This window comes from Saccostrea cucullata, unplaced genomic scaffold (assembly GCF_032062105.1).
Source record: "Saccostrea cucullata isolate Sc308-1 unplaced genomic scaffold, CSIRO_AGI_Scuc_v1 ctg169, whole genome shotgun sequence".
Lineage (NCBI taxonomy): Eukaryota > Metazoa > Mollusca > Bivalvia > Ostreida > Ostreidae > Saccostrea > Saccostrea cuccullata.
The window spans coordinates 53,483-76,376 of NW_026933727.1; the positions used below are offsets into that span (position 1 = coordinate 53,483).

General features: G+C 33.8%; 1 protein-coding gene across 1 annotated transcript; it reads right to left on the bottom strand.

Annotated features, from left to right (window-relative positions):
• Window positions 1-1,013: 1,013 nt before the first annotated feature.
• On the bottom strand, window positions 1,014-22,087 carry LOC134239172 (follicle-stimulating hormone receptor-like). Its single transcript, XM_062721337.1, is given in 10 exon segments — window positions 1,014-2,943; window positions 2,945-3,983; window positions 4,073-4,147; window positions 4,240-4,308; window positions 5,100-5,171; window positions 5,363-5,446; window positions 5,668-5,742; window positions 11,034-11,117; window positions 12,256-12,327; window positions 21,629-22,087. Coding segments are annotated over 10 exon segments (2,961 nt in total). The 5' UTR covers window positions 21,820-22,087; the 3' UTR covers window positions 1,014-1,743.
• Between the last annotated feature and the right edge of the window lie 807 nt (window positions 22,088-22,894).

A 22,894-nucleotide genomic window follows, 5' to 3' on the forward strand; every position in this document is an offset into this window, starting at 1 on the left:
ATCAAATTTTTTCCGTCGTCTGTCATTGTCGACTTTTTGTAAACTTTTCACAATATAATCTTCTCCAGAACTACTCTACCGATTTCAACCAAACTTAAGAGAGAGTATCCTTGGATGAAAGGGATTCAAGTTTGTTCTAATGAAGGACCTCGCCCTCCTCCAAGGGAAGATAATTGCGAATTAATTAATGGCATCATTGAAAAAAAAAAATGAAGAACCAATGGGCCAGGAAAGATCAATCTCATCCAGAATCATATCATGACCCTCAGTGTAGGAGGGGATCCCAATTGATGATCAAATATATAACTACTGAATTAATGTTCCCCTTAGATTTAAAAAAATCCTGTCGTTCCCCTGTCAGACCCTGACATTTTCATGTCGCTCCCTGACTTTCACATATGATCCCCTGTTGTCCCTGATTGGTCATATTTTTTTATATAGAAGCATCCTGAGGTGGGTGTAGATTCAAGGTTTTTTTTTTTCAATTAAATCATGATCACCGTGTGTACGGTAGGGCCATAATGGACGATCAAATTACATGTATATAGGAAAAAAATATCTTCTTGACAAGAACAACAAAATTACAAAGCAATGGATGGCCATATTTATGTTGAAGTATCCTCTGTTAGTGTACGTAGATTCAAGTTTGTTCAGATCATGACCCCCAGGGATCAGGGGTGGGGTCATGAAAGTTCAAACTTGTAGGAAAAAATCACAGTCGAAATAAATATGTAAGCGTCCATAGTTGGTGTAGATTCAATTTTGTTCATATCATCCCCCTCTGTTTTAAGGGTATATTGGGAAGTAAGCATTTAAACTTTTTAATACCATACTGATTTTTGCTTTTTTTCCCCTACCACAGTGCTCAGGTGAGCGATGCTGTCCCTACACCTCTTGTTAAATCCGGTCCTTTTAATTTTTGCCACAAATATAATACGACGCTTTGTATAAATATTTAATAATTCAAAACATTCAATAAATAAAACATGTTTAAGGTAAATGCAACAACAGTTTTCTTGGGTCAAACACAAATTTATGATTCTCCATTCGCAATGATCCCCTGACCTTCATCGACATCAATATGAAATATGTTAATTATTCCATGTAATGATTTATAATTATATGAATAAATTTTTATCAACAAATAATGTGTAGCCACAGACTTTTTAAAATCAAATTTTTCATACCTTATTGCCTAGTGACCTTCACCTTTGAGAGGTGACCTTGAGTCAAGGACATGGCACACATTTATCTTATCGGCAACAACAAATAAAGTTATGACCCACAAATAGAAGAAATAGTAACGATAGGTCATTATGTCTTCAATAGAAGGCTGCAATTAGCATGACATCAGTGTGTCTGTCTGTTCAGTGTTCAATCACAGGATCGGGTGGGGACCATAGCTTTCACACCTTTGATTGGAATGTATTTAAACGTAGTGTGTTGTCCTGAATATAAGCAATGTCATTCATGCATCTCAAAGGTCAAGGTCACTTGGTAACTATTTATCTTAAACACCATTCAGTGTATCATAATTACATATTGAGTAATTTAAAGATAGTTGCACAAGGAGAAATATACTTGTATTTTTCATGCTTCAACTTTTTGTATGTATGTCATTACCAATTAATGTATGTATATGCAAGAGGATAAAACACAAAATATGCCCATATATACTCAAAAAATCCAGAAATAGGTGCTGATTGTGTCAGAATCCAACAAATTGGATGTCTGTTTTGCCAACTATCTATGTTCGACTCCATTATATAAAGTGCTCTTTTCATCGTATTGACTAACGGTACTGACAATCGAGGATTTTCGGGATAAATGATCGTCTGCTTTTATTACGCTGGAAGGATTTCCAGCAACAAGCGATTTATAACAGTCTAAATACTTTGAAGTTTCTACAGAAACATTGTCGCTGGAATGTCCAGCATTAAGGTCTTCATTGGATGATACACACTCTGCTTTATTTGAATCAATCTCAAGATTTTGGGATTGAGATTTTTGAATACAGTTAGGTTTTGTTTCTGGATGAGTGTGCTGGTTGCCTTCGGGGAGGGATTCTTGGGAACAGGATTGATCCTGATCCTGAAATCCTATTGCTGTACTAGCTAAAGAATCATCCTCTTCTTGTAAAAGGTCTGCATTATTGCACATATCATAAAACTGCAGCGAATCTAATTTTCGCTCCGTTTGGTTTTCACTAGAAATGGAATTTGAAAAAGAACGCTGCATTTTCCACAACATTCTTATATTTCTTTCTTTGACTGGTGAATTTTGTTCAATGACGTTCAGTTCATGACTACTTGGTTCATTGGAGACGCCATTTTCTTTAATGGTGACGTCAGTACTGTGCGTTAAATTGTTACTGGCAGGATGAATGACGGAATGTACAGCTAAACTGTTCTTTCTAGAATGCGTCAATGTTTTGGAATTGGTAACCGTTCCTTTGCACCGATTTGCTCTCTCCGTACAAATCCCATATTTTGCAAGCAACAAAATGGTATCCTTCCGGAATTGCTTAGTAATTATGACGTATAAATATGGATTCGCACACGAATTCAAAGGGTAGAAGAAAACGAGGAGGATTTTAGAATTAGACACGTCTATAAGTGGCCAGCCGGCTGCTGCGGTTATTCCGAAAAATGCAATGGGTGCCCAACAGATGAAGTTCGTGAAAATAAGTGTTGCCATTCGTTTGGCAATTCTGGTGTCGGAACTATGTAAAGTAGAGTCATTTCCTCGAACACGACAATACATATTGATATAACACATACAAATAACGATAAAAGCTAAACCATTCAAGACCAGCAGAGAAATGACGTAAACAACGTCTCCTGTTTTGGTGATATCCATAGGTAAACAGACGCTGACGTTACCGTATCCATTGATGCCAACTAACGGCAAGACCGCCATAAGTACAGCGTATAGCCAGCCCAGCCGCCATTACGACACACGACTGTCGAAGCTTTAACCGTTTTGTAAGGTGCATGGCATGACTGATGGCATACCATCTCTCTAGTGTTATAACAGTTAAAGCAAAGATCGACAGCTCTGACGAAAACACAGTTAAAAACCCTGCTGCTTGGCACCCTCCCTCATTTTGCCAAGCTATTGCGAAGTTAAAGTATTCGCCGAGAGTATGGATATCAATGGCTGCCAAAAGTAAGAGATAAACTCCCATGAGGAAATCTGCAAACGCTAAATTACACATAAGGAATTTGGTGACGGTCATTTTCTTATGATTGGATAGTAGAACAACTAAAACGATGATATTGCCAATAAGTGTAGCCCAGACAACCAGCCAGACAAATATGCGAAGCCATTCGGAACCCATCACATCTTCGCAAGGATTGAAAGCATCCGGTACGGGGGTACATTCTACTTTTCGGTGCATGAAAACAACCTCTCCACATAACACTTGTGACTGATACCCCGTAGAATTGGTCGGTATAGTGAAAGTTACAAAACTTCCTCCCTGAGTCGGTCTGTCTATCGTGTTTTCTCCAATCTCTGATGAATTCACGATATTTCCAAATCCATTTCCATTACCAATACCACCATCCCCAAAACTCGACCATTTTCGAACAGACTCGTTTTGCAAGATATAAGGAATGTTTTGATTGGCCAATTCATCGACGTAAAGGCCTCGTTTTGATCTTCTCCTAGTCGACTTTTGTCGAGGGAATTTTCCAAAAGGACTGGGAGTTGTTGATGTTCCTGCAGCGAAGGGACTTGTTGTTCTGGCGCACTCGGCCTCTACTCGTCGCCGGAAGTCATCCCATTCGGCCGGATATTGTTTTTCTGGATTTTTAAATGCGCAGCAGTGGTGTGGATATGTTAACTTTGCTCGAATTAACTTGTTAAATCGAACAACGGCTGGGAATGATTTTAGCGTTTTTGTTTCGCGAATGACAAGTGTTTCTATGTTCGTCAGACCATTGGTGGGAAGTTTCTTGATTGCAGTATTAGAAAGGTCTCTGTAATTCAAAAAAAAAAGATCATATTGTAAAAACATTTGTTTACGAATGAAAAATAATTTTTCAAATTTTTCAATATATATACGTACAAATGCTTCAGTCCGCTAATTCCTTGAAAAGCGTTATCCTCCAAAACGGTGAGACGTATATTGTCTAGAAGATCTCTACAAAAAATTTTAATGAAAATATCGGTAATTTTATATTACTATTTATAGTAACATCCAATAACTCATTATCACACAGACAAGAAACTTACAATTTATATATGCTTGCATTAAAGAAAGCGCCATTGCGAATGGAACCAAGTTTGCTTCCTTTCAGACGGCTGCAAGAAAAAAAACAGGAAGTGGTTCATGTGTTAGAAATGATATGATTGCTTTGGCTCTTCCCTAGAAAGAACCTATATCATGAGAGCTATAAGAATATAGTGATTATTGATAAACTGTTTTATGATAAATTTAAGCATTGAATTATAATTTACAATGTATTACAAACTTCCTTTTAAACTTGGTTTGGGTGATACTTAGAAGAACCGATTTATTAAGCGTGAATCAACATTGACAACATAAATGAAAAAGTTCAAATGATGCAAATGATACATAAATGTGATTATAACAATTGTGTGGTTACCTCTGCTAAATGTAATAACTTTTTAAATTTTATACAGTATTCTATATTGTTACGTACGTGTATACCAGGTCTTTAGAAACTTAGTGTGATAACTGGTTGGATAATTGTGTTCTTCATACTTCTGGTTACTTCATTGAGATTTCATGTAAATGGTGTTTTGGGGCTATTTTACTACAAGAGCTTATTCAATTTACACAATGCTCAGGCTAATTTAGTGAGGAAAATGGGTTAACATGAACGATTCAGAATTTACAAGACAGTTGAAAATCGATTCTAAGAGAACGGGTGTGAAGAGATTTTTCAAATCGGTCGACTTTCTTAAAAACGAAGTCATGCGATATTTGCTTGCATGCTTCTTTCTTTTTCAATTTTCATTGTAACACTTGTGGATTTATTTAGAATGCTTTAGATAATGAAAATTGAAAAAAAGGACAAACTAATTTCGCGTGACTCTGTATTTATGAATAAACAGATAAGTAGACTTACAGTTCAAGTGTTTTGACGCCAGAAAAACTGTTTTCTCTAATTTCTGTGATTTGGCTGTTTTCGCGTATCACACTGGCGAAAAAAAAATAAATATAATTGGAATTTCATGAAACAAAGACAAGCAGAAAGATTAAATAATTTCAATCGATCAAATAAAATTCAGTTTGTGAACTCTTTCTGGGTGTTTATTAATTATGTATTTAAAAAATCTATAATTCTAAGAGAGTAGCCTGAATCCGTTGACTTAAAATTAATTTGCTTACATTCGTTCCAGCCAACCTGATCCGTACCGTGTTGAAAATGCACTGAAATCTGGAATAGCGGCGATTCCATTTCTGAACATATCTCTGCCACGAAGAAAGGAAAACAAAGTGATTTTTTAAAAAAAAATTTGAAACCGAAAATTTCATACTATTGAGTTTGAAGAAAAAGTAATAAAATAAATGCATATTTTTAAAAACCACCACTGTATTTAATATTTTAAAATAAAAGAGGGGAATGGCTAGATATCCAATAAGTTATACATTTCTTGTTCTAGTTGAAATTACTTTTTTTTATCTTAACGTACAGTGTTTCCAGAGATTGGAATTGGGTAAAAACACCGGGGCCGATATTCTGTAACTTCTCACATCCTCCAATCGTTCTGAAAAAAAATTATTATTCAAGTCAAAAAGAAAAATACATCTTTAAGTTAACTAAATATATAAAGATATTCTATACACAGAAAGAAACTTGACAAAGTCAAGAATGGCATCTCTTGCAAGGAACATGGCTAAGTTACCATACCATATTTGTAAATCAAGAAAACTACTAGTATTTGTTTCGAAACTAAATTCAGCTAAAAAAAATATGAAAATCGTATCTGTATTTTGTTTTCCTTTTCAAAAGAAAAGCTGCAAAATTAAGCATTCAGACTTCTATAACACATTATTCGACCTGATTTTGTTAGAAGATCAAGGTGTCTTGGTCGTAAGACATTGGTCTTTTTCTTGAAGTTAACATTTGCCAAACATTTTTTTTTCAATAATGACATAGGTACTAGTATTGAAAAAGAGCAAATATAAAAAAGATTTCAATAATTTTTCATTTACCTTTTAGCGAATTTTTTTATGGTCCAATGCCACGAAACATGTAAATTTAAAAAAAAATGTCTAGATTTTAGAGCTTTGTTGCATTTGGTAGCAACTAGTTTGTTGTCAGTCGATTGTATTAGAAAGTTGTAAATAATATGGTTGTATGCTTCCGCAACAGCTTAAATTAAAAAGCCAAAATAAAATATACATGTAGTATACAGTTATTGTATTGTGCATACATGTATATCATAAACACATGTAACTGAACATATGAAAGATTCTTTACTATGAAAATACAAAAGTAAAGTCAAAATGGAACGAAAGGTTCCGTTGATGCATGATCTAATTATGGCATATAGTGGGTAATTTATGATTAGCAAACAGCAGAAGTAAACCGTTTGTTTATCAAATTTTTATCACAGAACTCTCGGAGGACGCTTGATCTGTCAATTGTGATTGTTTTTGATGACTTTTGGCCCTCAAGTCACTAGAAGCTAATTAAGTCTTGATCTGATAGAATTCGAAAGCAGTATGTTCTTGAAAATTAATTATGGTCATTGCTTTACAATTCACAGAATAATTTTGATTTTTTTTTGAGAGGGGGTGTCAATAAACATGTAATGATGTAATTTAGAAGAAGTTTTAATGTAAAATTTTGAAACTCTAAAAATTATAATTTGGAACAATGTAGTCCGAAATAAGAACAAAGTTGCAAGTTTAAGTTTATTCAATTTAGGTCTATGGTTTAAGATACTTTTTAGAACATATGGTCTTCATTTGTTTCTTTCTTCGTCTTTTCTTCGATTGTACTAATACAGGTATCAGAATTTACTGCATTGGATTTCCAATTTCTCTACCGTTTCCTCCATCAAAGATCCCCCAAATTACGTTATCACATTTAGCTTTCTGATTTGGATGCCTCTTTTTCCGGTCATTTAATATCTATCATATATCTAATTGCTCGTCATCCATTTGTCTCAATGAGGAATAATCCAAGTGCAAGAAAATTGCATTACCAAGAACCCAGAGATCAACTTGTACTCCTATCTTAATGGCCGTATCGATGAAATACCAATCACACAATTAAGAGACACGGTGCAAACTACATGAATGACAGTAGCTAATGGCATTATGTAAATTCTTGTAATCTTTATTGGACTAAAAGATCAATTGTATGATATACCAAACTGACCATTCATCTCTAGAAACAGGTTAATTTGACACTAAAGTGCATGGAATTCGGTTCCAAGCAAGAGAAACATTTGGAATCACGTATCGTCTTCTTCTATTTTTCATTTTATCAATAGTATATACATCTTTATGAAAGAAGATGTGCCAATGTTTTTGTAACGTATATATACACGAAGATAAACAGAATTTTAATTATTGAAGTTCTTTAATTTGAAGCTCAAAAACGAATTAATTTAAAATATAAATTCTCAAGTCGCCTAAGCGAAAATGATTTTCAAAATTTCTTGGAATGCTCTGCAATCTCATTTATTTATTTTTTTTTTCAGTAGAAAATATTAAAAAAGAAAGAAAACAAAAAAGAAAATGAACTGCCTGTAGTTTTCTTCTTTCTCCAGGACTTGGTTCTTATTGATTTAAACCGTTCTTTTTTCTTCTTCTTTTCCTTTCAACCCTTTTGAATCCTCAAACTAATAGCATGGTATCTTAATGTGGAAGTCTTATAATTTAAAACAAGGCACTCTCTCACTTCAAGACTTTTAGTCTTGGAGTTCCAGTTCCTGCAATCATCTAATGATATTTCCAATGGAGATTTGTCTGCTACTGACGGTTCGTTAGAGCGTTTTGATCGACACAAAGCGTTAGATATGGCTTACATAAGGTCATTTAGAAATGATTAAAGGATTAAACGGGCATACAAGCAAGTTAAACAAAGAGCATCTTTTGTTTTCTTGTAAAATCAACATTCAATTACCCTTTGTCATAGGATAGAGTACTGAAAATTAAACAAATCTAATTGAGACATGTATTTAAATCCCCCTTCACAATTTCCCCATCAAAGAACTAAATTGTTTTGAAATATTCAAGTTTTTTCGTGTGTTTAGGTTGCAAGATCATTTGATGAAGTTCAGACTAAGAAAAATGCTGACAATTGAAAATTAGAACAGATCTTTTTTTTACAGGATCAAATTACTCTTTCAAATGACGATCGTATGTTAGTTGGAAACTTTTTGCGTAAGACTATCAAAATATTTTACCTACAAAACCCGAAATACATTTTTTGATCTTAACTTCATCGTATTTATATAATAAATATCGATATGGTACGGTATACAATTTTTTTTTCTTGTAAATTGATTTTTTAAAAAATATCGCCTTTTAAAATTTTTTTTATGAAATAATCCCCCTTTTTTTGCTCATACAACTTGCAATGATGCTCCATTGCCAGAAATACAATTATGAATGCAATTGATTTAAAGCATGCCTTACGGGGCAAAAGACAGAAATGGTCTTTAAACATAATGATGACAATTTTAAAAAGGAATTATAATAGTTATTTAAACCAGTGAGAGTTGTCTCTCTTATCAGATGGTCAATGGGCCTTAAGATATCCTCGGCTGTGACACTCTGATAGTTGTCAAACCTATTGACACAAGGAGTTTACTTATAAAATCCTCGATATTCTAGCATGTTGAGCTCTCTTTGATACCCCAAATCCAGATATTTTTCACCAGATGCCAGATTTATTGAATTAATAACTATTTGTCTCAGTAGCTACAAACAATGCCTAAATTCAATTATCAGGCATTCCCAAGGTTAAACTAGCAACAGTTGATATGATTGTGTTAAAATTCAATTAAGGCTCCGAAACTCGGAAAGAGTATTGAGAAATTGTCGACGAATTGTGACAAATTTACATCTGAAATGCCACGCCAATGTCACGAATATAGCAATGTCATTGACAATAAAAATCTAACATACTGGATTCAGATATTCTGATTCATAGACTCTGTGGCCGGGGGAAATGTTCTGATATTGGAGTTGGGTGGTTTTTTGTTCTCGATATTATTTGCAAGTGTATATAGTCTGAAAGAATTTCCTGGTATTGTAAGATGCGGGATCAGTTACATCTGTTGTCGTTCAGTTAGAATTTACTTAAAGTTTGATTTTGCATGAATCGATATGAATGAAAGGTCAACATTCAAGCTTACAAGACAAGATTCATAACAAAATCACTTTTCCCAGTAAACTGGACACAATACATGTTTTTCTCACGAAATGATTCGCCAAAAAGTCTTATTTTCAGAAACTGACCTAAATACAGTGGCGCCTCATTAATACGGACGGTCCGTTCCGGATAGATTAATCTGGATTATATGATACTTTTGATTAATCTAAATATAGCCTTTAGAATTCCACAAATTATGACACTTGATAAATTCAAACATGTAATATGAATAACGAAACTTATTTTTCACATAGACATAAAGTCTAGCTTTTGTGATGTAATTTTTTTATTCATGAGCATTATCTCCCCTTTTTCAGTGCAAAACTATTCATTGACTCAAATAAATCATGAGATCTTTCGTACAAAAAATTTTCAAGGCTCTGAGTCGATATTTACTGTATATACAGCGTTTGGTACACAGGCATGCTGTTCTACATTACATGTCCGACATTTATCGGAGATCTTACAAAGTTATAAATGAGCAATGTAATCTCTGAGGTGATACCATGTGTTCTTTGCCTGGAACTGCTATACAGTCTCAAAAGATGATGAAAAATAGGGGGGAAAATCTTTTTAAAAAATATTTATCAATCAAAATATTTCAGTCTTTCCAGAAAAAGAGTCAACATTTTTTTTAAATTTATCGCACTGAAAATGCAGTTGCAAAAATATTAGCGCACTTTTTAATTAAATTCAAAAAAAAAAAATATTATAACGTACTTGTACCACTGAAAAATGTCACAAAATCGTTTATTGTTCTGTACGCAATTCGAAATGAGATACTAGCAGTAATTGCTTTAATGCGTGTGCATTGGACAAATATATTCATAGAGCAAGACCATGCAATGTAAGATTTTAAGACTGCGTATTACTTCTCTCATTTTAGAATCTAGGCCAGATCAGTTTTATGAATGGTACTTTTGAAATTACTAATCGGAAAAAACTATAAAAATAATGGAATTGATTATTGAATGCAGTCATAATCAGACTTTGTTTATATTCGTAATCCATCAAAATCCTGAATAAATATTACTCCATTATCAAAAATGGTCACTAGTCTTTAAAAAACAATAATTTGCAAATCGTGTATGACGCAGAAATGCATTTTCTGTTGAAGTGCGTTTACAGATAACGTTTGGCTGCTGGGTTAGCATTTGGGCAAATGTGGAACCTTGATTCATGATTTTATAATTTCATACAATTTAAAAACAAATTTTCACAAGAATATACATTGTATGTACTGCGAATGAATAGACTGAATCAGTATTTTGAATTTAGAGTTGGGTTGGGGGAATTAACAATTTTTAGTTCAATTGTTCGAAGATTTTACATAATTGCTTTCGGAAATAAGCCAAAGCAAAACATAACACAACAATACAGTTTTATGTTGGTCTTTTTTTACACAAAGATATAAATTAAGCACATGCATGTAAATTTCGCAGATTTACACTAAATCTGACCTTTACATTCAACTTTTTTTTTGTTTATCATTGTAAATAAATTACAGTGAAGATGAGAAACACGTATTATTTTGTCATACCAGGGGTATTGTAAATTTTGAATTTACTGCCACCCGGTAATTAAAAAATTTAAAACATGACAATTTCAAAGTACCGAGAAATTGGAATTATAAAATGTACCTAAATTAGTAAAGAAAAGACTCACATTGATTTCAAGTGGTACAGGCCATTAAATGCCCCCGCTTCTATGGTTTCTAACTGACATGGTACATCACGGTCTGTAAAACTTCTGCGAAAAGAATTTTTTAAAAAATTAATGACTATAGTCCAGTTCTTTATAGATATTTTGCCCGGTTTTTCACTTATTATAATCAGTATTTGAATGAGACTATGCACAATATGTGATGACCTCTAGCTGTTGCTACACATGAATGACAGTATATAACAATATGCAATGATTCACTATATAATGCAGTGCTCCCTTCTAGATGTAACATCCTAACATCAGTAAGATTTAGTCAAAATTTCGTGTCTATTTTAATGAATTCTTTTAAATAAGTTCGATTATTCAACTTTACAAATTTTACCGGTCTATAGAGCTACGGTGTCTTCAGAGAATTCTACCTTTACTTTTATTTTCCTTGCACCATCTACAAATTGCTATGTCCTGAGGACAGGACAGGACAGGAACAATCGCTTAAAAGTGAGTACAAATAATCTCTCTCTCTATCTCTCTATCTGATAAATGAATCTTATCTTTATAACAAATCAGTCTACACTGGTCTCTATAAAGGTTGTACTCCATTTTTGGATAATGTTACTTCTCAATACCATAATTTTTCCCTCTCGCTTCCAGTTCCGACATTTTCCCCTGTGTGATCTATCTAACTGATATTGCACATTATGTGTAGCCTAGGGCATAGATTCTCTTGTGAACTATATATGTTTTCATCAGAATTCTGAATGATGAACTCCAATGTCTGCAAGTGTTTCACTTGCAATGAAACATAATACTTTCTGTAATCAACTCGACATCTTCAAGTACAAACGTATGTTTTGGTATTCGGGAAAATAAAAAAAATGAATTTGAACTACCTAAGAATACTTGAATATTGTTAATTCTCAACATTTCCCTCATAGAAGATTTTTAAAAAGATATTTCATCATATTGTCCCGTGCTTGATCCAGTGGCGGATCCAGGGATCTTGAAAAGGGGGTGGTGGGCACCAGTTTGATTTCGGGGAAGTGGCCCACACACATGCCCATGCAGTGTGACCCAACATACCCCGGCCCCCCTGCACAACCCCTTCTGCAGCTTTGGTTTGAAGAAATTTAAATCGAGTCAAAAGATATGATTGCAATGAAGACAATGAGATGAAAACATAAGCAACGATAAATTAATATTTACTATTTTATCTACAACTTACAGAAAACGAATATTCGGATATTTTCTAAAGGCATTCTTCTGTAGTATCTTTATACCAGTTCCGATGAACGACCTGAAAAAAAATCCATAAATCAAGCCCACTTTAATTTCATTGAGAGAAAGTTGAAATATACATGTATAACTATATGGCTTCGCTTGCAAAGTATGGTACTGAAGTTTGTACTGAAACTCCCTTTGCATGTAAGCATCTTTTAATTGAGCAAGAATTCGAAAAAATCAGGGGGGGAAAACAAATCAAGAGTTGAATAATACAAGGCAGAGATGTAAATTTATACCATTAAATGATCAACTGGTGTCAAACAACCCAGACTTTATGGTTTTTAGTTATTTTTAGACGACTGCTGGTACAAATGTCGTAGAGGTTAGTTTGTTGTTTGGCGCTAGACTTCCTGTTGAATTCACGGTTTTATGAGCATTTTATGAACTTAAATGTTACGCCATTGAATGTTCTTTTCGAGATAAAGTACAACACAACTTGTCATTTTGTTCTGACTTTCAAGTTATTTTTGTCGTTTAAAAGTGAGTTATTTCAATTTGGCTCGGTTTGGAATTTGTTTCGACCTGCTCTTGACCCTTGACCCTTGGCTTCCATCAGGTGTCATGTATGTCTTATTTTAGTAAGTAAATATGGCTTTAATAATGTTATCATCTAGAACCCCTGTTTTAGAATAACGCTGTATCGTACATGTAATAAAATGGCAATCTTTAAAATACTAGTAGTTGTCAGGTCAATTTGAAAATTTATCTTGTTCTTTAAGCCATTGACCTAAAAATCAATATTCTTTCTAGCTACTGCCCTTATTTGAAATATTAATGCTCTTTTATTTATGATTCGGGGTACATAGATTTTGTTCTGTCCGTCCGTCTGTCTATCTGTTCGCAAAAACTAAAACCTTGCCAGCAACTTCTGAGTGCATGATTTTCATTTTCACATGTATATCATATTCCTTGTAACAAGACCTTTCTTTGAATTCCACAAGTGACCTACTGAGCTTGGCCTGGGGGCTTGACCCTCTTTTGCAAACAATTACCAATTGAAACTATAAACTTGGCCATAACCTTTGAACAGTTGATGCTATACTATAATATTATACTTTCATGTAAATTAGTTGAATCTGATTGGCCGAGAAACATTTGCTAAAAAACACTACTACCCGCTGAATAATGAAGCCACGCCCTCCAGCGTAGCAACAGTCAACATTGCTTGACGACGGGTGGTATTCCAAAAAAATAGTGACTGCGCAGAATTTATGCGCGCACGGTTCACTGTTATATGTATTTGTATAAAACATTCAGTATAATATAATAAATATTGCATGTAGTTGAGTGTAACATTGAAAATTTTCACCTCGGTTCATGCCTCGGTTGACAATGGTTTTCTTGGGGTGAAAATTACACTCAACTACATGCAATATTTATATAATGGTTTTTCTTACTTCACACGTTTATTAATGTGACGAAAACTTTGGCCATTACTTTTGAACTAGAATGAAAAGATTAAAATTTGACTACTAGTATATAAATGTAAGAAAACTAATTATACTAGTTTAAAATGAAAATTATTTTTGCAAAAACTATAATAAAACTTATTTTCCAAAAACTATAAGGAACCTACATGCATCCTCAAATAACAATACAACATACCGTTCCACTTAAAAATTAATCTACTTTCAAGAAAAAAAAATCTCAGACGAAACCTCCGGTTATGGAGAAATCACTTTGTAATGGAAGAAACCTTATAAAATTCGCGTTTCTCGCGCTCTAACAAGAAAGAGAATCAAACGAATGCCTATTTCCCCAGAAACAATATCTAAAGGCATTGTCAGAAGAACTTGCTACCTGTCGCGGCATTGTCGCCAGAGACAACAAAATCTCGAAGTTTTACTTAAAAATATAATGAATTTCTTTGATATCCACATGAAGGATTTCTTTTGTCGCGTGGAATTACTCCTCTGGGATTCATTTGGAATAGGAGATTGGTATATTTCTTCTTCATTTTTTGTTGATATAATTATTTTATTGCTTTCAACGTGATTTCTATTAAAGATTGGTCATTTTGGTGCTGTTTGTCTGCTGGTACGGTCGATTTTTTTTCTTACGGGGTGACATTAATTCAGATACATTTATACATGTACCCTGTGAAGTGAAGTAAAAGTTTATTTTAGTTTTAAAATTTGTTGCCAGTTTTGACTTATACCTGAGTTAGAGGATGTCACTCTCTCTGATGTATAATACAATTTCTAGGTTTTAATTTTTTTGTTGCGATTTTGAACGTCTTGCTCACTCTGTGTTGGAAATCAAAAGCAAAAATATAATTTATTGGTGTAATATGCTGTGCGTTAACTATAAAATATAGGCTGTTTATATAGGAAACATTTTAACAGAAGTATAATATTGGTGTAATATCCCACAGTGGCTGTTACATTTCTAATATTTGATTGGTATATAACACATACACCGTTCAAAAGTGATTTTTTTTTCAATTCACATGTATTTTAATTTTTTTGAAGAGGCTTTGCACTCCAGCTGTTTATTCAATACGCCTAAAAATTGCTTTGTGTTTAATATAAAGAGTGGGCAAAGGTCTATTCATCTCACCCTTCTTCTTCCCTTCTCTCATTTGCTTATATATCATATCTTCTCACTCCTGCACCTACATCCCCCTTCACTCCTCCTCTCCATTTTCTACCATATTTTTTACCACCCCATTACCCCTCCCCCTAACTTCCTCCAACTAATATGCACTCTATTAAATCAAAAGTTTCATATACACCTACACTGAAGTTGATTTTTATTTCATATCTTGAAATTTGCTGATATAACTACTACTAACTTTTAACTGCTTTGGGTCGTTATATACCGTACAGACAAGGTGTTTGAAGAGTCGGAGCAAATGCAACAGCTGTTCCATAAGGAAATTCATAAAAAAAAGGACATTTTATATAACATCTAGATGCTTTTTATCAAATATCTAATTAATAAAGCAGGTTTTGATTTGTTGAGCATATGGGGAAAATGATTATTTTTCATTTTATTACATTAAGCATCGTTTGGTGACCAAGATAATGTGCATCAAATTGTATTTTATCAAGTTTCTGTTTCCAGACAATGACGTGTTTTTCCGGCGTTGCCAGGTCAAAATGAATCTAAAACAACATGGAAACACCTGTATCAATTTTGTTTTTCTCTTATTCTCTTTCAATAATCAAAAAAAAAACTTTCAGTTTTCAAATCTCTGACATCACACCGGACTTGCATTGTTTATTTGTTTACAAATACATGTAATAATAAATGCAAATTTTTGAAAATTATTAAAGGGTGGTGGCGAACAGAAGGAGGAGGGGGGGGGGGTTAGAAATTTTACCTGAGATTGTCGAGGGTGTTTAAGGTTACATATTCAATTCCTGCCACAGTTAGCAACACAATGCTCTACTTTTAACTGACACAGATAAAAAAAAACAGATAAAATAAAGTTAAAGGAAAAATCCTTTGATTTTCTCTGGTGCAAACCTAGGCACAAATTGCAAATTCTGCATTCGATTCTCATCAAGCCATAAAAAGATGAGATTTTGCCCATGCAATTATTCTAATGTAAACTGTATGCATTTAAGACAAATTGGAAGACCAGAATATAAAACATCAATGCCCGATTCAAAGTAAACACTTTTTTTCTCCAAGGCATTTTATTCCCTGTTTTGCGTATGGCTTCCCCATTATTGTGCACAAGAATAGACAAAAGAAAATTTATAAAGGAAAAACATAACTCTACTGCATTTTTAAAAGTAGCTAATGGAACAAATGTGATTTCGTTAATCCATTTAAATAGAATTTAATTGCAGGCATTTTGAGTTCCTCCTACATACCGGTATGTCTTTTTGTATCGTTTTATTGAGCAGCCAGCATTAACTTTTGTGATCAGTTTTTTCAGCAGAAATACAGTCTACAAACTTTGCTCTGCTGACAGTAGAGTTCCGGTTTACCCATAATGCATTGCACAGTAGGTCCTACTGCACTGTATTCACATATTCATGTCACGTGCTTCCCACATTCGACTTTATGTCCGTAAAGCGGAATCAAGTGTTGGAGCATTATGGGTAGACAAGAACTAAAAAATCAGCATAACGAGTTATAAGGCTGCTTGTTTGTTTGTTTATTTATTTGTTTATATTGTTTAACGTCCCTCTCGAGAATTTTTCACTCACATGAGGACGCCACCACCACTTTCCGTTGGAGGGCAGCAAATGTATACCTATAATCTCCCCCTCAGAGCCATTGAGCAGAGAGGAATCTTTTCGTGCAAAAACCTATTACAACGAGGGACCTCAGTTTATACGATCTCATCTGAAGGACATATCTGTACTTCCCGCAGTTGATTCGAACCCGCGACGTAAGGATCAACTCCTTACTCCGCTACTCAAAAGCAGACACTGTAACCACTGTGCCACGCGGGTGACTGGAACTATATGAAAGACACATACAGTCTCTTTTGATTCTTCCTGTAAACTCTATGTTTTATTTTCACGTTATCTTTGCCCGATAATAAGGCCAGTCATTTTAACCATTAAAAAAAAACTTGTAGGATGCTTTCAACTGAAAAAAATTGAAACATTTGATACATTTTGAATGTAAAATTTCAAAAGATTTTGTATATTTAAAGAAAACAATGAACATAAAGAATTAGAAAATGATATCGCAATGAATGAATTTTGTCGGTTTCTTTTCTTTTTAAAATTTCAATATAAAAGTGTTCGCAAAAATAGTTGTGAAATTTATAACAGCAGTTTATGAAAAGTACATTGTAGTATATATCTTGTTGGGCAATCAACACATGTAAAACTTTTTTGTAAAACAACGATATGTGTTTGTTCACACGTCTTAGAAGTAAAAATTCTACGCAAGTGCTCGATCACGCGATGGGTTGGTGATCTATTTGACTGGGTCCCATTAGTTGGTCACTCTTTCCATCATAATACATCACGCTAATTTCTTTCTCATCATCAAGGCAGAATCTCCCAGACGAGATGTTTACGAGAAATGAAAATAAGTCCATAACTTGGTATACGTGAAAATCCGGCTTCATGTGTATTCTTCATATTCTAGTCAAAACTTATGGTGATTGTTATTCGATTCTAATTTTCCTAAAATCGTTGAAAAATAAAATCACAAACGGGTCATTGATATGTTATATTCTGATTAATCATGATGTCCCCCTTGTGTGTTTTAAGACTGGCCCATAAAACATACAAATGATGAAAGCTCTTATGGCGTGATCAAATAGTAGAAATAACAGGATGCCGAACTAATTCTTTGGAACGCTTTTAGAGATGCAACATAAAAGCCGTTATGGGACAGGAGGAATACAAACGAGATTGTCAAGTCTAAAGTAAATTAAAGTTTGGCACATTATTTCTGCTCCATTCTCGACTGACCCGATATTTTGCGACAATTGAGCGATAAAAGATCCCACACTCTGCATAACAATGTCCAGACGGGAAACCATTTGTTCTAAATAACAAGAGGCCCGTGGAATAAAACAGTCACCCGAGTTTGCATACAGCAACATTACTTATTTAGAGACATGCCATATAGCCCCTGTTTCCCACTTCCCTTGTGAAGCGTTACGGTCTTGAAGTAACTCCATCCAACCTGATGTGCAAGAAATCGCTTAACGATATTCATTAATATATAATTTTTCAAAAACTATTTATTCATTACAATGCCCTATCTCTTTCGTCGCGGCTATTGTAAGAAAACATTATTCTACTACCATTTACTTAGACAAGATTGCATAAAAATAAGCAATTTCATATTAATCATAGTTGTGTTTGCAACTGATATTTTGTCCAGTAGTCATTGCTTTTAACAAACTAGAGAGGTTACCTTACAAAATTGCGCTTGGACATTATCCCCTCGCAAATGAGTCGGAGGAGATACTGAGTATGTAAGGCGCTTGAGTGTGTTCTATTATAGTTTGTGTGTGTTTACGTTTGTTTGTATGCGAAACGGAAATGACATAGTTTGCATCGGGATCGATGTGGAATTCTGTCTTGATTTATATCTATATGCTCTTTTCGAGGGGATGCGCCGCTTCGCGGTGTCTTTGTTAATAATTAAATTAAAAATTTGCACCCGTTTCTTGTTGGCGTCTCTAGAATAACGCTTTTTGAATAAATGACTTCCGCTAAAGTCGGAATTCGTTTCATAGAGTTTGATCTCAAAGCCGCCTTCAGGACCACAAGTTTAACTATGATCCTGATTTTTTTCTATAAGAGGATGATTCCTTTGCTGTGAACAGTTTGACAATTTTGAGCAGCACTTATGCTCTTGAGGGAAAAAAAATAAAGCATACCCTCCTTCTTATTCCTTTGCATATTATATTGGCCAACTGTTGTGCCCCAGGGGTCAAGAATTTATCGATTGCGCGTAATATCACTACCCGATGATACCGGTTTAACTGATGTAGTATATGTAAATTTTCTGTGTAGATTTTTTGGTTTCTTTTATCATTCCCCTAAAACTCTGATCTCACGGCATGATCTAACCAAAATTGAATCTATGTTCATGTATATTACATAAGATATGGACATTTTGTTAGCTTGTGGTGTTCACTCAGAAAAATCCTTCGTGAGCGCTCGGGATTTTTTTCCAGAAACATTTCACTCCAACATCGACTTTCTAAAGAATGAAAGAGTTCCGTTAAGTTTTCTGCAAAGTATTCTACAAACTATAAATGTGGCTTTTCTTGAGTAATTTGCTTATGACTATATTGTTGTTCCAAATAATTGTTAATTTAATATTAAATTAATGTTAAATTAATCATAAACAATTCATTGAAATTACTTCCAGAAAATAAAAAATAAAAATTCTTTTAATAGCTGTACCAATATACATGTAGCTCTCAGATAACCTTAGATGGTCTCTTTGATATGAAAATTCGAAAAGATCGTAACACTAAAAGTAGATATTTAGTGGGTGTGTGAATATGAAAAAGATATCTTCATTAGCTTCGTTGGAATGCGAATTTGAAATACCGATCAATCTTGTTCCTTGTTAGCGAAAGAGATTTAAGTTTAAGCTATTGCTTGTTAGAAAAGAGGGTAAATTGAATTTAAGGCTCGGCATATCTTCAGTTTGCCTTTTTAAACGAATTTTCCCAAATTTTATTTAATTAAGAATGATAATGGTTAGATTTGCAGATGTCAAATTCTTGATATATGCACGCGGAATAACGCCTTCTGCAGTGGGAATTTTTATATACGGAGGGGGGGAGAGATTTTTCACGCCTCTAAAACCATTGTCAACCGAGACTACCCCTTTAGTTGGAAATCAAAATATTATACAGAATGTTATATATACAACTACATATAAGTTAAATGGTGAGATGTATGTATGCGCATAAATTTCGCGCAGTCAACATTCTTTGTACCTGTCATCTAGCTGCAGATCTGTAGCTCTCCGGTCTATCAATATATTTTTTCGGAGAGCTACAGATCTGCAGCTATATTGACTGTTGCTTTGTTCTATCAAACAGGAGGATGTGGTTTCATCATTCAGAGGTGTATTTTTGAATTAATACATTTTTTACATTACAGAATCAACTAATTTACATGAAAGTTTAATAATCTTTTTAAAACAAGATTTTTAGTCTTTTTGATATTATAAATTTAGCTCGTGGAGATCTGCCCTTCAGTGTCATTCATTTGTAATTCTTTATAGTACTAGTATAGTCTTCATTATATCAGATAAAAATATAAACACGTACATTATTCATAAATTTTCCAAGTATAAGTAAATATATATACCAGAGATTTTCCGGTATCTCTGTTCTCAAATACTTCATCGTCTTCGAACATTTTTCTAGGAAAATAGATCCTGGTGCCCTACTTGGAAATGTTCAAAATAACCTACATTTACATAAAAGAGCCAAAAAAAATTAACTTTCAAATTAAATTTCAACAAATAACACTTTATTTGACATAATTTTCTCTGTAAGATCAGAGACATTTTTTCATTAATATTAAGAGCTTCCATAAGCATCACTTGTGAAGTCGCACCAAATAATATTCGTTGACACAGCTGTCGGGAAAATAGGGACAATTAGTTGATTGTACAAATCAGTTATATAAAGAGCAGTTCTCTTTGTTGCTCTGTTTGTCTGTCGAGTATTGTATTGCCGAAGCCACGTCCCTTATGTATCAATAAAAAAGTAACTATATTGCAAATCTTGTCCTGCATTCCATCGTTAACATAAAAAAATATAACTTTAACGAAGTTCAGGATCAATTTGTGATAAAATATTATACATTCGTATTTTGTTTTGGTTTTGTTCATCATAAGGAAGGGTGCGTTGGTGCAACAGCATTTTTCTTGATAAAGGATTTCAAAAATATTTTTAATCAAATTATAACAAAATAAATTAATTACTCATCTTATAAAGTAGCACTGCTAGATTTTGTTTACTTCATTTTCGAGTAACAGAAACCACAAAAACGGTACTTTTATTTATAAAAACAAATTTACGACTTTCCATGAGCCCCCGTCCTGAAACTTTTTGACATCTCTGGTGGTGTATTTTGCTTGGATTTCCTTTTTAAAAGAGGACCAAGTTCCAGTTTTTTTAAAGAAATGTTCATGTTCCGGTTTTAAATATTGACACAAAGTTCCAAGTGCTAAAACGAGCACATAATTTTTTGGTAAGAGCCGGGTATCAACTGAATAAGACTATACCGATAAGACCTCTTCAAATAAATGGGTAGTTGTAGAAAAGCAGACTAAAAAGTATTTGATAATTCGGTTAACAGAAATTGAAAAAAGCTCGTTATATCAAAAATTCAACTTCCAGTCAATGCCATATTTGAAAGAAAATGGTTCTTTGCTGCCATTATAAATTTGTTAAAAATAGAACCGATCCTTCAAACTTTTCATACTAAAGGTTAATGCCTGGTTATCAGTATTCAAACAAAATTGACAAATGATTTGAAGTTACCTTGATATGAAAATGCTTAACTTTTCGCAGGTAAAAATATACAGGCTTCCAACATGTCCAATATATTCTGCACTTGAAAGTAATTTGTTTGTTTGTAAGTACCATATACTTAGCTTGTTTTTAGAGATATAAATCAATATATGCACAAGCACTGATCCTGGGTTTTTTAATCAGATATTTTGAGGGTCTGCTATACATTAATGAAATATAAATAGTAAGTAAGTAAGTAAGTTATTTATTTATAGTGACATGTGTACAATTTTAATTTTTTTGTTTACAGACTAAATAAATAGCATTTTTGTTTATAAAAATGTCAATTAACAATAAATCAATTAATAAAAATACATGCAGATTGATAAGTACTTACAGTGATGTCAAATTCCTATGAAGGAATTCTGGTACCGTTTTCAAAGTGGCGTTCTCACAAATAACCTTCGTCCCATCACACAAACACAGATTCTGACAGTCAGTAAATTCGCTTAGTACACCCACATTAAATTGAAAAACAACAATTAACATCAAAGTGAAAACATACAAAATAACTCCCAACATCTTCATGCCATTTGTCCTAAAAGACTTCTTGAAAAATCTGAAGACTTCGCGGTTTTCGGCTTGAAACGAAAACCGGAGAAGAAGTAGTGTAAGTTAAAATCTCATCTCAACGGTTAATCACCCTCAGTGATTACATCCAGTAGGGGAATCATTTAATTCACCCCCTTCAGATTGTTTGTATGCAAATTTCACTCAAACAGTTGACTATATCCTTCCTGTTTGCATATCTTAATTGGAAATGATAGTCGCCAATGCTCCGTCAGTATATGAAGTGACGCACCGCGTAAGAGAATAAATGACTAGAGTAGTGCTACGTCCGATATCATTGCAAGAAGCCCTAAAACGTCACATCGCAGATACGACAGGCGGAACATTTCGTATTTCGCTACTCATAGCGACTTAATAAAATAATGATTTCTTTAAGGGGTGTTGCTCCCGATATTGTTTTGCCACCCTAGAATCCTCGGACGTTACCTTTGCGGACCAGTGAAAGAGGCCAAGGCATTATATGGTAATTAGAATTTTGGTATCTTTGGGGGATTCGTGAATATTTGGTCCCCGAATGCTTTGGCCACAGGGGATAATTTCATTTATCAATTCAGTACTTTACGATCCCTTGGTCAATTTCATACCAACACTGCTCCCGGATTTCAATGTCAGATTTAATTTAAGTCGCACCGGGAGCTTAAAACAAAAATGACCCCACGTCGTTCAATTTTTACTGGGTTATCAAGTAGAACAGTTCTTAATCAGTTTCTTCTTTTCAGTCCTTTGATTTGCCAGCGAAAAGAGGTTTCATTTATCACTTTAGACAAATAAAATCCCTCGATAAAGACTCAATGCCTTAGTATTCGGTAAATACCGATTTACCAGTCATATGTCCAAAGAAAAACAGAAGTACAAATCTAAGTCGTATTAATTCTTGTGCAAATATTCATGTTCTCCCGTTCTTCTACGATTAAAGCATAAAAATGCAAAAATCAATCGAATTTCTTTTGATTTAACTGTTTGCTTAAGTGGTCGGGCAGCGCTACTCGTCCTATAATTATAAGACAATCGAGTGTTATATTTGTTATTATCT